This window comes from Cebidichthys violaceus, unplaced genomic scaffold (genome assembly GCF_023349555.1).
Source record: "Cebidichthys violaceus isolate CVI_PGR_0920_01 unplaced genomic scaffold, fCebVio1.0.p SCAF_94, whole genome shotgun sequence".
In the NCBI taxonomy this organism is placed as follows: domain Eukaryota; kingdom Metazoa; phylum Chordata; class Actinopteri; order Perciformes; family Stichaeidae; genus Cebidichthys; species Cebidichthys violaceus.
The window spans coordinates 376619-393429 of NW_027176980.1; the positions used below are offsets into that span (position 1 = coordinate 376619).

Genomic DNA, 16811 nt, shown 5'->3' on the forward strand with positions numbered 1-16811 from the left:
CAGTTTGTTTTTTAAGTCGTGTTATGCCTATTGTTTTTTGGTTTTTTTTGGAGGGGGTTTTCTTACAGTACCAGGAGTTTGGGTAAAAGTTAAACTGATTTCCAGGATTATTTTATTTTAAATGTGGCCTTTTGGAGTCTTGTTTGACCTAAATGTTTGTGTTTTTAAAATCTTTGTAGCAATTTATTTCCCCTTTGGGGTTTTAACCACACGTTTCTGGATTTGAACACTTCATGGGTCCTGGTTTGTCCCTTTTTCCAGTTGTTTTACATGCATCCAAAGTTATTACAATTTAACACATTTTATTCCAGTTCAACCGTTAAGCGACAGGATTAGTGCCTTGCATGCAATGGTGCTGTGGTTGAAGTGCATGACAAGCCCGCAACAATAACCAATAAACAGGTTAAAGCCATCATTTACTCCAGCTGCAGTGTATGTGCAAAAAAAAAAAAAAAAGGTAACTGAGCAATTTAATTTCTTAAATTGAGACTATGATACACGGCCTTCTTCGTTCCCTTTAAATGAATCAGCGCTGCTTAGGCGACCGATCGGTCACCTCCAATGTAGGGGCGCAGAAGGTACTGAAAACCCTCCTCTGGCTCAAGTAAATATTTGACATACCTCACGCATTCGTGACATCCAGACTTCATCGGAATTCCCATTTTGCAGTGGGCTGGTACTGTTCTGCTGCTGCATGGACAGCGTCACGGACGCTTGTGGGGCTGGACACTGCCACTTGGGGAGAGCGAGGATGGCCAGGGTCGGAGTGATGAAACTGAACGTCCCACCCTGGAGGATCGGTAACCTGCAAGTAAGTAAGGTGACGGGGTTATGGATCGGAGGTCCACGGACCGCATTATGTCAGGTCTCTGCCGACTAGGAGGACCTGGAATTGTTCAAAGCAAAGCTTGAAAGGAGAGCTGAGAATGTTAATGAGCACGACCAGAGGAGGTTTTTTTTTATCCGGGTGGACTAAAATAATTCCCATGACAAATCCTAATGATTGAAAGAAAAAAAATAGTGCTACATGAGGTACCTACGTTCAAACAAGCGCACAAGTTAAAAACATGTTTCGGATGTTTTTTAAATAATTTTTTTGGGGTAGAGAAGGTGGAGGCCGGTGATCTCATAATATGAATCTACTCTCATTTGTATCGAGGACATTCAATATTGACTAACCCTAGCGGAAATTATAATCAATAATGCCTGAAATAATGTGGATTATTTTCTTTTTCGTTGTGTTGCAGCGTATATAGAGTTATATATACACAGTTTAAAAAAAAAAAATAAAGATTAACTTATCATTTAATGTCAAAGTGTTTGCTGGGATTCCACTTTTTGGCCCTTTAAGCGTTTGCCAAACTGTGTAGGTGGAAAAAGTCGAACCAAAGCTCAGGCTCACTATTACAGCAGTGAGGGCAGGAAACTGTGTGTGTGTGTGTGTGTGTGTGTGTGGCGCCCTGTACTGTTATTGTACTGTGCTCTACAGTATGCGTGGGCGAAAGCTGCACTGTAAAGGCGTAGAGACTGATGCATCGGTTTCAGAAGGATTTTCCTCTAAAAGTGCCAAACAGCTCCCAGGATTTAACGCGTCTCTGTTGTGAAAGGAAAGCCACGAAATAAGCCGTGTAAACGTTGGAGATCAAAAGGCTTTAAGGAAATTATCCTGCAGGATAAATCTCACTTCCACTGTTAGTGTCCCGTAGAGCCCGACGGTGGACTGACTCACCGCTCAACACCACGTCAACCACTGCCGTAAGTCTTAAGCTTCAGGCTGTTGCAAAATACAGCTCAGCACTGCTTTGGGTGCACATTGAAGGTTGGGAAACCATCACGGGACCATGTCGGGCAAGTGTTGTGCAATCTTCAATACATTAAGATTGAAATACTTCTTTGTCCTTTTCATCAGAAGTGTAAAGCATTCAGGTCAAAAGGTGTGTGGAAAGGGTGATAAACCAGCGTTCCCTTCATCTCTTAACCAGGGCATTCCCTCAATTTGTACCTCCTGTAAATCTTAAAACCACGGGGGGTTTGAATACAAGGAGGAAATTCTCACATCTGTACGTGTAAATCTTCTTAAGTGCAAGTGAACATCTCCGCGAGGCCTGGTACCTCCCAGTTCACTGGTGCCGCGAGACAATAAGGGGGATTTACCTGGTACCGACAGCCGTCTGCAGTATCGTGCACAGTCCCGACACGAAGAATATGGTGGAGATGAGCTGGCTTTTGGCCACGTTGTTGTCCTTTATGCAGAGGGGCTCGGCCAGGATCAGCGGGACTGCAATGATGCCCCCGAACGCGAGGATGTAATGCTGTGGAGGCAGACGAAAAGGTTTAAAATTTGGGGAGTTTTTGAACGGCTAAAAAGGGGTAAAAAATAAATCCATTTCTCTATTGACACCAGGTTTATCCTGGCTTCTCGGTTTCCTCTGAATTCAGCTGGTCTTTATTTTGGTAAGTAAATAGGAAGTATTTGTTTCTCAGAACCAAAGACATGTATCTTAATTGCTCTTGTTGCAAAAAAAACAACCACCCACTGCACAAAATTATGGAAAAATACGATGCTTATCACCCTTCATAATAGCTGCTATTTATCTAGATGAGTTATTTCAGTTCAGACTAGGAGGGAAGAGGCCATCCTGTGTGGCTCAGCAACATATCACATAGTGTGTAGGTGTTCTCCAACCTCAACAGACAAACAAGTCGTTTGTCATCTGAAACAACACCTATTGGTGCGGTCCGATCCAGAACCCTGTTTGTCAGTGCCTTTATATTTAAAAAGAACATTGCACATATGAATGTTTTCTGGTGTGCCATCTCTATGATGTGAGGTTCAGGTCAGTTTAGGAACGATTTCCATTGATCCAAAAGAAATGTAAGCTGATGTCAACAGGCCTCAGCTGATTTATGGGGCTATTTTCAAACCAACCACTCCAATAAATCAGATGGAGATGCCTCTGGTCAGCTCCATGACAGGAAACTGGGAGGAGATTTTCCTTCAGGAAGAAGGCTGCTTCAAAAAGGCCACAGTTCATCTCCAGTGAACGCATTTTAATCCCAAATTGACAGAAGCTGCGCTTTACATAGTTTAAACTACAAGGTGACACTCAATGAATATTCAGTATCCCAGTTTATTTACCACAATTAGCTCACCAAAACACCACATTTGTACTATTCTGTGACTCACAATATTCCCTGACGAATATTGACTTTGAGTAACGTTTGCTAAAAACTACAAGATACTTCAGAAAATCATTGGGGCTTTTTTTTAAAACTGAACTATATCGTGTTTTTTTTTTTTTTTAAAGAATTCAGAAGGAACTAATTGATTTGGTGGTTTGGTGCCAGAGACACGGAGGGAAAGTCAGAAGGTGTTGAGTGATGGTTTGAAGTCTCTGAGACATTTTTTGACAATAACTAGCCTAACACCAGCCATATGTAGGTCAAAGGTTGGTCAGATGGTGATAAATAACTCAATAAGTCAAGAGTCTTGTTAAAGAATCACCGAATGAACGGTTCTTGAGATATGCCAAAGGGACATTGCACACATCCAGGGATTCCCCGCCTGATAGTTAGATGCTGTTCAATGACGTGATGAATTCAAACGTCCCGCCTTTCGTTGTGACTCTGAGGTGACCCCAATAGCATAGACACGTGTTCTTTTGACTTTGTTTCAGTCAATCTGGGAATTTACAGCTCGTCAACCACCTGGGAATTTACAGCTTGTCAACCACCTGGGAATTTACAGCTCATCAACCACCTGGGAATTTACAGCTTGTCTACCTCTACCTCTTGTGTGTGTTTGTCCTGGTTAGAAGAGACGGTCCTTAAAGTGCCTCTGGTGTTAATGACCGTGAACCTTTAAAATAACAGAGCCCAAACTGAACTCACGTCTGGTGTTCAACAACAATACAAATACCTGAGACAATAAAACAATGACTATTTGGCAGGGCCATGAACTACTTGAAAGATACTTAGTGCTCGTGAACTTGGCTTGTGAACTGCCCGTGGTTTCATTCCAGAAAAGATCAGCATCAGCCATAAAACTCTTCTCAGTCGAGCCTCATCTCTAAACTAGCTGGGCAGTCCCAGTGGTAATGGCACCATGGTTCTCAATCAAAATAGTGCTGCAAATAAGAGTTATTTTAAGGAATTGCTCGATTGAATTCATTAATGAATTGATTGTCTTCTCCAAACTCCAACGAAAGTTCACTATCTTCTAATTTGAGCATTTCTGCTTGAAAAATGGGTTTAGCAACGAATACTACATCAAATATAATAAATGGATGTTTTTATAAACCACATATTCACTCACAATTGCACAAGCGTTGGTTCGCAGGGTAACACATAGTCCTTTACCTGGGAGTGGTGATACTGATTTTTTTTTTGGGAGAGGGAGCTTGTGCGAGGAGACAAAAACAGATGCAAGCGGCTCGAAACGTAGAGAAGCTGGAGAAAAGAAACGATCCCCGAGGGACAAGAGGTGGTTGCAGCAGTAAAAGTAGCGGGTTTTAGATCTTTTAGTTAGTCTTGAACTTGTGGAGGGGTCCGCTGTTCACACAAAGCCAGCTATCATACCACACAGCGAACGCCAAAACAAAATATATTGCCCTAAAAAGCAACAAATGTACAGCAATAATGAACAACAAGCAACACGTGTATTAATCACTGCAGATTTCTTCCTCAAGGGTATGAGGCTATCATGATATGTCTTCAATGTGTTCTACAATGTGAGCTGACTCATTGTTTTCTTCAAATGAATGCACATTAATTCAAAGAAAACTAAGAAACTAAGCCGCCAATTATCGCAGCGGTCCTCCGTCAGACACGTGTCTCGTTTCATTCTCTCAAAACGTCCTGGAGGAGGACCGACACTCTTAATGTGTGTCCCCATCTACGCCCTTGTTCATGACAAACTCTTCAGAGTTTATATTTTGCAGGGCTTCCTTGGAACAAATTTGTACTGCATGATTCAAACTCATGACCTTCTGGTCTTCAGATTTCTTCATGTAGACTCAAGCAGGAGTTTTCGTCATGTCCTTTGTGCATTAGAAATATCCTTTTAATCTCTAATTTTCCTGTGGAGAAGACCTTCCCTCACCCCAGACGTCCTCCTATAGTAAACCAAATAAAGTCCTGAAATAAGTCGTCTCCTCCAACATGAGATTTGGAGGTGGAGTTTACCGTCAACTGCTGACTGCTGGATCAGAAGATGTCAAATGTTTAACGTCAAAATCAAATCCCTGCGGATTACTGACTTAATAAATAATGAAGGGGGGGTTACCATATCCAACATGAAGTGCTTTCAATCACAAAAAAAATGAAAGCGCAGTAACTTGTTTAAAGTAGTGTCCAACAAGTCTAAAACATGTCAATACAAAAGACGAATAAACGGCACATTGTTGTGAGTTGGATCGTTAAAGCGTTGCTGAGAAGAGGCCGTGAATTACTCTGAATTCTACAGGGAGCCACCAGATGGAATCTGCTGGATTGGATGCTGAGTTTCCAGGACAGGCTAAATCCCCTCCGACGTCTTGTCTTCGTCCAATAAAGGAGCAGCCTCCACACACTGGGAGAGAGCCCCGTTAATGAAATACGATTTGAGGGAATGCCATCGGCAAAAGCTCCCTGGCTGATGTTTCTACAGCAATTAGGAAGGGTATCATGCTAACTGTGCTGTTGTTTTTAACACATGGAACCATTTACTGAAAGGTAGCGGAATAATTTATTTCGTAAAGGTATTTCAAATAGTTGCTTTCGGCTCAGTAAATCGTACGTACATCACATGAAGAAAGACAAAAGCGCCACTTTAAATCTTGTGTTTACCAGAGATGTGCTCAGAAGTTTCTAGGAAATGAGTCATTCAGTATGAAAAAGCATAAAAAAACGACTTCAGAAATATTAGTCGACGAAGACCAGAACGACCGATTATTTGACTAATGGACTAAGAGGCGGCAGCTCAATTATTCACTGCCCTATACTTGCTTGCTTGCATTTGTCTACAATCAACATTGTTATTTGATCATTAGAAAAAATTTGCTAAACTCACAAATCAAGATACAAATGTTCACCCCAATGCATAATATCTAAAGCTTCACTAATCAATACCATCTCCACTGGCAATGACTTAAATAACGTCATGTAGTGTTCAAAGTTTACATTCGTGTTCAGTTTATTAGAGGACTTCTTCAACGCAGAAGCCATGGGGTGAATTTACCTGGAAGCCAAGCAGAATGCAGAGGTACCACGGCGGCCGGTCATTGAGGGAGTAGACCAGGTCTGCACCTTTGTCCACGGTCTCCTCCAGGGCCTCCGTGTGCGGCTCTCCGATGTCCACGGTCAGCTGTGGCGGTTCGTCGGCGTCTTTGTCCTTGGAGAGAAAGCAAAAGCAAAGGTAAGCGATTCAGCAAGGTTGATCTGTCCAAGAAACATCAAATCAAAAAACGATATTTTCTTTCCTTAACTCCCAGGCACACAACACCAGCATTCCTTTGAACCAATCCCTCACTGTTGCCGTGAGAATACTTCATCAGAGACTTTTTTTTCTTTGCCTTTGAAACTGAGAGCAATTCATGGAAATCCTTCCATCATCACTTTTCTGGGGAGCTGTGCGGTTTAGTTCAGCTCAGCTGACAGACACGAATACTGATCGTATCCAGCGGAGTTGGAACATCCATCCGCATGCTAGTAGCAGGTGAGGTGAAATACACGCCTCCGCCCAAATCCTGTCAAGATGGTAACGATGAAGCTGTAGAAAGCTGAATTACAGCCAACTTCTTGTTTTTAATAGAGAAACTTTATTGGGTTTCTTGAAAGCTCATAGAAGAAAATGTCAGAGTGCAACATAAATCACGGTCAACTTCAGGGACCAGCAACATCCTTGTTAAGGTGCCAAATGAAGATGTGAGGCTTTGACGAGGAGGCAGCGAGTGTGGTCCTCCTTACTGAGAGTGGTTGACTTTATCTATAACCATTTATGAGCTGGATATAAAAAGCGGGGCGAACATGAAACAAACAAACAGAAAACATGGAATTAAAGCTGAATATTTTGTTAATTAAAACCATATTGTGATCTTATTTTCAACATGTAAACACGAGACGATTACAAAGACGAGTACTGTTTGTATTTTTAACTATTAATATACAGAACAAACTAATGGCATGCATTTACAACGTGCGTGCGGTCGGTCACTTCTCATGTCAACTCACAAAAGCGGATGAAAGATTTTTCTTTTTCTTCCCCGCGGTGACGGCGGAGGCCACTAACAAACTCTGCAGCTTAAACAGGCAATTATGAGCTATGAACACCCCATTTACAAGAGTTGAACAAAGTTAAACCTGCTGTAGCCGCGCCTGAAGTCAAACCTTCCTCTTAAACGGGTACTGGCTCGTTAGTGAGAGTAGAAGAACTCCACTAGCCGCTAGGCTAATTCATGCAGTGTAAAATGCCATCGATGCCGTGTGAATCATAATCGAATCACGAGGCCAGTGAATATTCAACACCTCTACTAATTGATTTTACCACCATTGTTCATAAAAATGTAATTATTGATGGAAAATATCCGGTGAAGCAACCCTGTATGCATGCGTGTTTGCTGTCTGCATCGCCTGCTGCCCATGCATGTGTCCGTTGAGGGCTTTAAATGTGTTGCACGTTCTTCCAGGAATGGCAATGGTTGTCAACGTCTTCCCAAAATCAACTAAGCCACACAGTTGAGTTCAGGTTTAACAAGAAACTTTACTGGACCTCTGCGCCCTGATTTATGATGACAACAGCTGTTCCCATTTGAGTGACAAACGCGTGTGATGGTAATCTGAGGTATTTTATGCCAAAGTGTCGACTAAATAACTTATGTGGCATGTAACATGTAAATCTTTACTAGATTCACCTCAATATGCTCTTTCAAATACCAAAGAACCTTGAAACCATATATTTCATCAATTACTTCTTCTACCTGAAAGGATCGTGTTACAGGAAAGACATGTTTTGCCATTTAAATAATTTTTTTTTTTGGTGGGATCAAGGACAAGACAAATAATGGAAATGTGAGAGAAAATGTATATCAAGTGTGGTCCTCTGATCTTCAGGTAGGTAATGCTTAAGGTCCTGGCTTTCTTCTCACTATCCCCAAAGACACATAGTGGAGGTGAGGTGGTCAAGATAGTGGCATTCATAGAGACTTTGTTTTGGAAAACAAAAGGACTTTCCCACATAAAAAATTCTAGTCTTGTTGAAAAGCCAGATGTCGCAGGTTTTTTTTTTTTTTACCAGGCCCTTAATAACACAACCTTTATTTGAGGGACCAAACTCATTAAATGAGTCTCTGTACTCCACATCGAAATGTAACAAAATCCACATGTGACTCGTGCTTACAGATGCAGCCCATGCAAGGTGAAAAAAACTTGAAATGGATGTAGAGCTCCGCCAGGTGTGTCTGTAATGACCGCCGCAGTAACGACGGATTGAATGAATGCGAACCAGAATGGCCCACCGTCTAGACTGCAAGCCTATCAGACGCATTTTTTTCACGGACGTTCTGTTAGATGTATTAGCCCCGTTAGCGCTGTCGCTCACTTTCCCGCTACCCTATGAAAAGCGGCTGAGTGGCTCTCAGCCACTGGGGATGCTTTAGGGCGGGGCTTAGTGTGATTGACAGGTCGCTGTCTCTAATTGAGACATATACGGCGTCTCTACGTCGCTCCTCCGCGTTCCAAATATTGTAACTTCTGTTCTTCGGTTGCGAAGAAAAACAACATGGCGACGATCGGAATCCAAGATGGCGAAATCATCGAACTCAAGTCTTCAAAACGGGTGACGTCACGATGACTATGTCCACCTCTCACACACAGGCTATGGTCCAAACTGAAGCAGTAGTTAATGACTTGTTGCCCCTACCGGCAGGTTCAGAGGAGGGAGGAGTCAGCAGTCAATGATGGTATATAACAGTCAATAAAATATGTCTTCCAAAAGTGTGCACCACTGCAACCACGAGAGGTAAGTGAGCACCAAAAACATTCAGCTGATGCAAGATTAGCCGAGGACACAAGTAGTAGTGGAGAGTGGGTGGCGAAATAAATGTGTGATAGTTAATTTAAACCTCTATATGAAAAAAGTATTTGTATGTCTTGTTTCTATTTCTGTATAATTAACACATACTGTAGGTTCGATCAGGGGTCTTCAATGTTTTTCCAGGCCAAGGACCCCCAAACTGATAGAGAGATGGAGCAGGGACCCCCTACTATATATATTGTATAAAATTGTGTTTTATATTAATCTGGGCCTAGTGTCATGTATAAACATACCTTGTTGTTGTGCATTCATTACTAAGCTATTCAAATAATACACAGGTTCATATATTCATGTTTTTATTTTGAAGGAACTGTGAGTAGTGTGGCCGTGCCACTGACATTCATAAACACACCTTGTATGATATTAATGCATACAAGCCGTTCAAATTGTTGTTTTCATTTTAAACATAAACGTGGACATGAAAATGAGCGATGGCCTATTAGTGCCACTGCCATGCATAAACATACCTGTTATCTTGCATACAATACTGAACTATTAAACTAATGGACAGATTCATGTTCAGATTCCCAAAAACATTTTTTTTATTGTCTAATCAACCCAAAATTCCGCGGACCTCCGTGGACCCCCTAGGGGTTGCGGACCCCCTGTTGAAGACCTCTGTGTTAGAGACTATTTTTATGGTCTATTTCCTGTTCTGTCCAGGGATTTTCTCTGGCATCCTTTGGGAAAAAAAGAGGATATAGATGAGGATGGATGTGAGCCTGACTTGTATTAACGACTATTAAGAACCCTGCCACCTGATACATGCGAGCCCAGGGGCTCAGGGTTAACTGCCTCTTGAAACGGTGCCACAGATCGGTGGGACAGATCGGCTTCCAGTGGGTTTGTACAAACACTCTTGAGGACGTTTGAAGTAGAAGTACGCCTGCTTAGGTTGTCGCATGTATGCTATGACTGTCATGGAATTTGGCCGATGTGTTGCAAAAAAAAAAGTCATTACGATATAATCGGTACCATAAACCTCTGATTTGTTTTCAGGATTATATGTTTTCTGTTGTATATATTAACGTACACAATATATTACGGGATGCCCCATGTGACCCATTAGTTGTATTCAAATGCGGAGAGGTCAGGTCACACTTAACACAGTCCACATGGGACAGATCAGTTTTCTATTGAGGATGTGTCTGTTTGAAGTGTCACAGAAGTGTTTTGAAAGTGAAACAGGTGTGACGTTCGGTAGTGACATATGAGCTGACGTCTGAAATATAAGGTGTGACAAATTTGTCAGCTTCTGGAAAAAGACATTTAAAAAAAACCAAAAAAAAAACGGATTTACATAAAAACTAAACTGTTAGATGGATCTGTTGTTCCTTTCATTTATCAAGTTTGCAGAGAGCCAAAGCTTGGTTTAATGAGTGAAGACGAGCAACATGTCAGGTTACTTCCTCCCAAAACATTAAGCGGAGAAATAAATACTTGTTTCATTCAGATTGAGGAGCTTTGTCATCGGAGTAGCTACACTATACAAACATTATGAAATGATTTGGGGTTGAAGAAGCCCGTATTGGACAAACGCCATTTAAAGTCTATAGTGTGTTGGAACTGGAAGAAGAAGACAAAGTTACACCGTGGCTTTAACCTTGACTAAGTCTTGATTTTTTTAAAAATAGCATAGTCACTATGGGAACGGTTGAGCTTCTCTCTTTTAATTATGTGGGTCAGAGACGACGTAAAGCAGCCGCTTATTTGGCCCCTGAGCCAAGTTTACATGTTTCCACTAAATATGTTACACAACTTAAAAAAAAAAAAAAAAAAAAGGCTTTTAAAACTAAGCACTAGTAATATTATGTTTGTCGGTTCAAAAAGAGCACTACAGTTTAACACCACCTTCAGACGAGGTGAGACGCAAGTCACCAAAAAGATTTAGTTTCGTTAACGTTTCTAAACGCTTCCTAAATCTGGTAGCCCCGTTTCACCGCTTACATTTTGCCGTGCATTTACCTTTCCTGGTGAGATCGTGGTGCGTTTTTTTTTTTTTTGAATGTTGTGTTGTATACATTTCGGGAAACTCTCCTGTAACGTGATGTCAGTGGTCCGTCCGGTGGCAATTTCAATTTGTAATTTGTAAGCCACACCGAGGGAAGCGCTTCCGCCTAGTTGGGCGTCACTACTCTTCCCATTGGAAAAACAACGACCCAGCAGTTTTACCGCTCTACCAATGTGTGGGAGGCTTAAGCCTAAATAACCTTCTTTTAAAAAAAAAGATTTCACAGGTCAAAGACGTTGTCCGTCTCAACACCAGAACCCACAGTCTTACATTGGTCAACATGTCACTATAATAGGATCTTTAATGCATTTCTTGTGTTCAATAGGCACTAAACTCCTTGTTCTACGCATCCCATCCACTGCATCCGTCCCCCCCCCAACCGAGAGTCACATGACAGAGATGGACCGTGCAAATGTGCACCCATCTGCACTGCTTTTCTTCTCCGTCTTCGATTTACTCGCGCGTCACAGAGTCCTCAGCAGGTGGTGTACATGTTGTACGGTTGCTCCAGTGATTACCCGGCGAGGTGCCTCCATCTGGTGGTTATCCACTCGCATTAAAGTAACCACCTGCATGCAAGGGGAAGGTTCCACAGCTCTGCTGCCGATACTCAAGTTAAACAAGATGGAAACGTGTGAAACAGGATGCATCATTAATAACATGAATGCAGCACCACAAAGTGGGTGGTAATCAGCCTTCAGTGTTCTTGTCGGTATGATTAATAATTTGTGTGTCGTCCTTTTATGTGAAACACATTTTGTGTGAAACAGTCTCGATAAGGATCCACACAAGCAGGTGGAGAATATATTTCCTTTGAAAGTTGATTTCAACCACTGATGATCTACAAGTTGTAAATTAGAGTCACAGATATAGATACAGATTCAACATATTTAGAGATACATATCACTCTGCATTTATTTGTGCATTGTGTTTTACGAGTTACGCAACATTTGTTTGTGAATACTGTTTTTACACCAAAGTAAATATAAATTACAAACTAATTACTGTGAGGAATAGTTATATTTGTATTTAGATAGTCCAGCTGGAGGTCTGATTGTTTCAATATACTTCAAGTGAATCATACTTGGATGGTCAGTGTATAAAGTGTAGTACTTTCCGGGGACCGGGGGTCCGGTCTGTGTTGAGGTGTAGACAAACAAAACTTTTGCTTCAGGTCACACACAACTTTTTCAGTATTAACCCAAGACCACAATCTTTCCCTAACCTGAACCTTAAGTGCTGCGACTGACTAAACAGAACTATAAAACATTAACAATGCTACGAGCAGATCAACGTTTTGTGACTCGACAGACACATTCACTACAGTTTATTACATTGGTAATCAGCTCATTTTCTTATTTGCAACAAAGTCACCACAGCACAACACCAATCACAACACTATTTTCTTCTAAAATGAAGCCAAACCAATCCAAAAAGAAGTACTGAAGTGGAGTACCACCACCTCAGTAGATACATATGGAGTTAAAAGTGGCGGCAGTGGGACTATTCATGCGTCATGTGCTGAGGTGTGTGCCCTCCGCGACACAGCTGTGACGATATGGACGGATAAATTGAGCGTGGGAGGACCAATCGGTTTGCTGGCTGCATGGATGATCTTCAAGAGGCCTCTCAGAGTTAGCGAAGTACACGGAAGGATACTAAAGAAGAGGTTCAATGACGCTGTGATGCAGCAGGAAGCAGGAAGTGTTTCAGTTTCCAGATCACTGAACGTCTCTGTTGGCAGCGTGTGTGAACTTTTATGTTGATTCAAACTGGGATTACTGTTTAATCTAATGGTGAGATATTCGAAAGCCTTACACCACCTCAACCCTCTTCATACAGTGTTTTTGTGTGTGTTATGTTTTATGAACCATGAACCACGATTGTGCAAAGCAACACTGCAATGTCATATGTATATTTGAAATAGAGAGAAAAGGAAAAAGAGGAAACTATACTTAGTTACTTCCTATGTATTTACCTTTTAATCTGGAGGCCTCGGTGCTCCGCCGGTCCCCACTGGGGGCCAACACCGACACGGTGCCGCTGGAAACCCAGGCTATATTGCTGGGCCCACTGAAGGGAAGGGAGGCACGGTAGAACCAGAACCAGGACTGTGCAAGGCAGACAGTCGGACCCTGCTGCAGCATAATGAAGGTCCTTGTAGTAGCTTATTTGCTACTGGTTCATACTAGTTGGTTATTGGTTAATGTGGTTCCTAGTAGCCTGTAACTGAATGTTTTTTTGTTGAGTCAAGAGGATCACTTTGTCCGGAACAACAACAAACCAAGTTCACACCCGAACACTCATCACTCAACGTTGTCAGCATCTAACCCTGACATCGAGGTCAAGCCTACTCAGGCGCTGATGAAGCCGATAGGAAACACAACAACATGGACTCGCCTCTAAGGTATTTCACCTTTACAAACAAGCCACCAATCTTCCACCTGAACTGTGACGTACACACCTACAGTACAAGAAATGCTATTCATTAGCCAAATCTCCATTTAAAACTGTGAAATTTTAATTTTGGCAAGATTCTCCACATCTTTACAAAGTTAAACTAAAGTCTTAAGACCCATCTCAAGATAAGCAATCTGAGCGGTTCTGTCTGTGTCCCTGTCTCTGTGAGACTAGCAGGTGACTGAGTTTGTGTGTTTGTATTGATTTCCACACTTTCACACAACCATGCATGCAACACATACCCGTACAGTTCTTGGCATATTCAGTCACACCGACTACTTTCCACTGTAAGACACATTCCCTTACCTTGTTTTAAATACTGCTACATATTTGCCATTAGTTTCAGTTTTTTTTTGGGGGGGGGGCAACATGCTTTTGTTAGCAGAACTTTGCTGTTTGCTTCCCTGCCCATGAATCCATTCCTTTCTATTAATTTATTTATTTTGCAACATCGTATGTCACTATAATTGCTACTTCTAGCACACGTAAAATGTTCTCATTTCCGTCAATTATTTGCAGAATCATTCACAATGAGTAAAAGACTTATTAATATCGCCAACATTAAAAGCAACCACCAGTGAGGAGACTAAAGGTCAGAGTTACTGTACCATGACAGTGCTCCAGTGTCAAGAGAATACTAAAATCCAACAAAAAGAGACGTGAGCCCCGCAGAGAGTTTGGGTTTTTGCTTTCACCTGAAGCCGACCATTGTTTTTGGAGTTTAACCTCCATCCTATGTTGATACCTGAAACCGTAAATTGGCTTCCACTGGACTCCAAAGCTGCACTGACAAACAAAAGCTCACTTGTACTTAAACAGCAAGAAGAATGCCAAAAAACACATTTGCTTTCCCGTTCCATTGCTTTGCACTGGTGAGTCCGAAACGTAGTCCGGGTACAAAAGACATTCTGTAGCAGGTGTACCATTGCTGCGTGTATCCTCATCTGCTTCCATGTTATTATGGTTATCTACTATTATGAGCTTTAAGAAGTGACTGTTTGGATTTCTCACATGCTATATGCGATTTATGTTTTTTAGCTCTAAACACTGGAAAAAATCTTAAAAAGGCACTAAATATGGTATTAAGTTGTTGAAATAAATCTTGAACAGGATAGGAATATCTGCATGATGCAGCTTGTATTTGTTTGAAATGCTACATAATGTGTCTTCTCGAGAGTGAAGTGACTCCATTACCTTATCACCTTTTTGTTTTGGACTGTACATTTCTGTATTTTGGGGTACTTTTGTCACATATAGCCCAAATAGCCTAAAAACATCCGGACTTAGTTTCAAATGAATCTTAAGTGTGACTCAAAAAAATTTAAAGAAGGAAAGAAAAGCAGGGCCCAAAGTTCTAAAGGGGTCACTGTGAAATATATCTACAAGCTCAAACCCTACAATGAATTATGGAAACTTAATCTGGACGTCAAAGTCGGCAAGCTCAATTGATTTATTAAATGTATAAATCCTAGATCAACATCTTTGAATTCATTGAATGGTAGAAGCCTCATGTTGGGCCTTTGTGGGACTGTCAGGTAGTACACAATACAAGGATAATAATAATAAATGACGCCCCGTTCCTTTGCCGTCATTATTTTACAGATGTTGACACACTGACGTGTTCGCCCATCTGCAGACGACGCTGCGCTGTTTGTTTGGTGTTCCCATTTTTTCCCAAATTCTTCAGTTAATTGGGATTTCGAAGGAGAAAAACAAGGGGAAACATCAACCCTGAGGCTCAGCTGTGTACACTTGCACGCCCCATGAAGCCATGACCTTTTCACCGCACTCACACACAAACCACACATTCCCGCTTCAACGTCCTTTATCCAGTTTGTGTTTCGTGGTTGTCGTTTTATAAAAGAACATTTCTAGTTCAAGCTCGGAGCTCTTTGATCCGTCTCAACTGCACTAAAGACCGATATTTGCCACATACTTTGAAACCATGCAATCGATTCCTCTGAAACATCCCGTCTTTCGTGAAACACATTCACACTTTGTTCATTTCACATTCCACAGCGGCTTACATTTAGCTCTTTCTGCTGTAATGTAAGTAAGTAAATACCAAAACTATAGCAATAAAAAAACAGCTTTCATATCATAGATATATAATGATAAAAAAAAAAATATTTGCCTGACTCAAACTCTCAACAAGTGTTTGACATTTTGCTTTTGTTGGTGTCACAAAGCCAAACTGAGGAGAGAATAAAGATGTCACTTACCCCAAATGCAGGATTGACTGTCCCCTGCTCCTTGAGTCCCAGTTCTATTTTCTCCTCCGTAGTGAGACGCATTCTGATAAAAATGAGGCAAAGTGTTGTGTAGTTGCTTCTGGGCCCAAGTTGCCTCCGCGCAGATCAACAAACAGTGGGAGTAAAAAACCCTTGATTGACCGCGGACCACAGGCGACAACGTGAACGACCGCCTCACATCACCAGGGAAACAAGAGTATCACGGTCAGAAAGTGAGAGGCGCAGTTATTTTGTAATCTCCGCTCCGGCTCAGAAACATTTCTGGTCTGCCTGCTAAGCCACCGTGGCCTGTAGTTCCTCTGAACACGGTCATGTGCCTGCCGTTGTGTGACGATGGATCCTGTGAGTGGAGACGAGCACGTTTGTCACATGAATCTTTCATTTGTCAAGCTCATTAAGAAGGTCTTCTATAATCAAAAGTTTGGTGTGAAAATATTTTGGTTGACTCTTGGCTGTTTCACCATTTTTACTAGGATACAGATGTTCACCTGTACTAATATTGTCTCATCTTCACGTGTAACGTTACGATACTTGACATTTAGGTGGGATGACATCGTCATTAGTGTCAGTCCTTATCTCTAACAGATCATTGTGTTCCGCTGCAGAACTTAAGACTGCAGTTGTGTTTAATATATTCCCCTCCAGCCTATACTCCACATTTGATATTGTGTACCTTTGTTACAATATTTAAAATGCATATTAAAACTTAAAACACCACTTACGTAACATTTAGAACTGCAGACAAAATGGCTTATTAAAAGTGACAAACTTCTGAGCCACCACGGATATTATAAAGTTATTAGTGCTTATAATTAAGTAGGTAAATTATTTTTTAAATCATTAATAAAGTTTAATTACAGTTTATAAACCCATTATAAAGGATGCCTGATTAGAAAGTTCCATAGTATTGTACAGTATAATAATAATAATAAAACAACAATTATTATTATTATTATAATTATTATATATTATAGGAGCGGTGTCATCATTTGGTCTGGTCTTTCTAAAGTATACTGTA

General features: G+C 41.3%; 1 protein-coding gene across 1 annotated transcript in view; it reads right to left on the reverse strand.

Annotated features, from left to right (window-relative positions):
• The window catches only part of si:dkey-106n21.1 (solute carrier family 23 member 2), a 38550-nt gene extending 22571 nt beyond the window's left edge, over nucleotides 1–15979 (reverse strand). The window contains exons 1-4 of the mRNA XM_068704538.1: nucleotides 15764–15979; nucleotides 6218–6370; nucleotides 2155–2312; nucleotides 622–805 (exon numbers count right to left, since the gene is read on the reverse strand). Of these exons, the coding sequence (XP_068560639.1) occupies nucleotides 622–805; nucleotides 2155–2312; nucleotides 6218–6370; nucleotides 15764–15835 (567 nt within the window). The 5' untranslated portion in view covers nucleotides 15836–15979. The remainder of the gene's footprint in view (nucleotides 1–621; nucleotides 806–2154; nucleotides 2313–6217; nucleotides 6371–15763) is intronic.
• Between the last annotated feature and the right edge of the window lie 832 nt (nucleotides 15980–16811).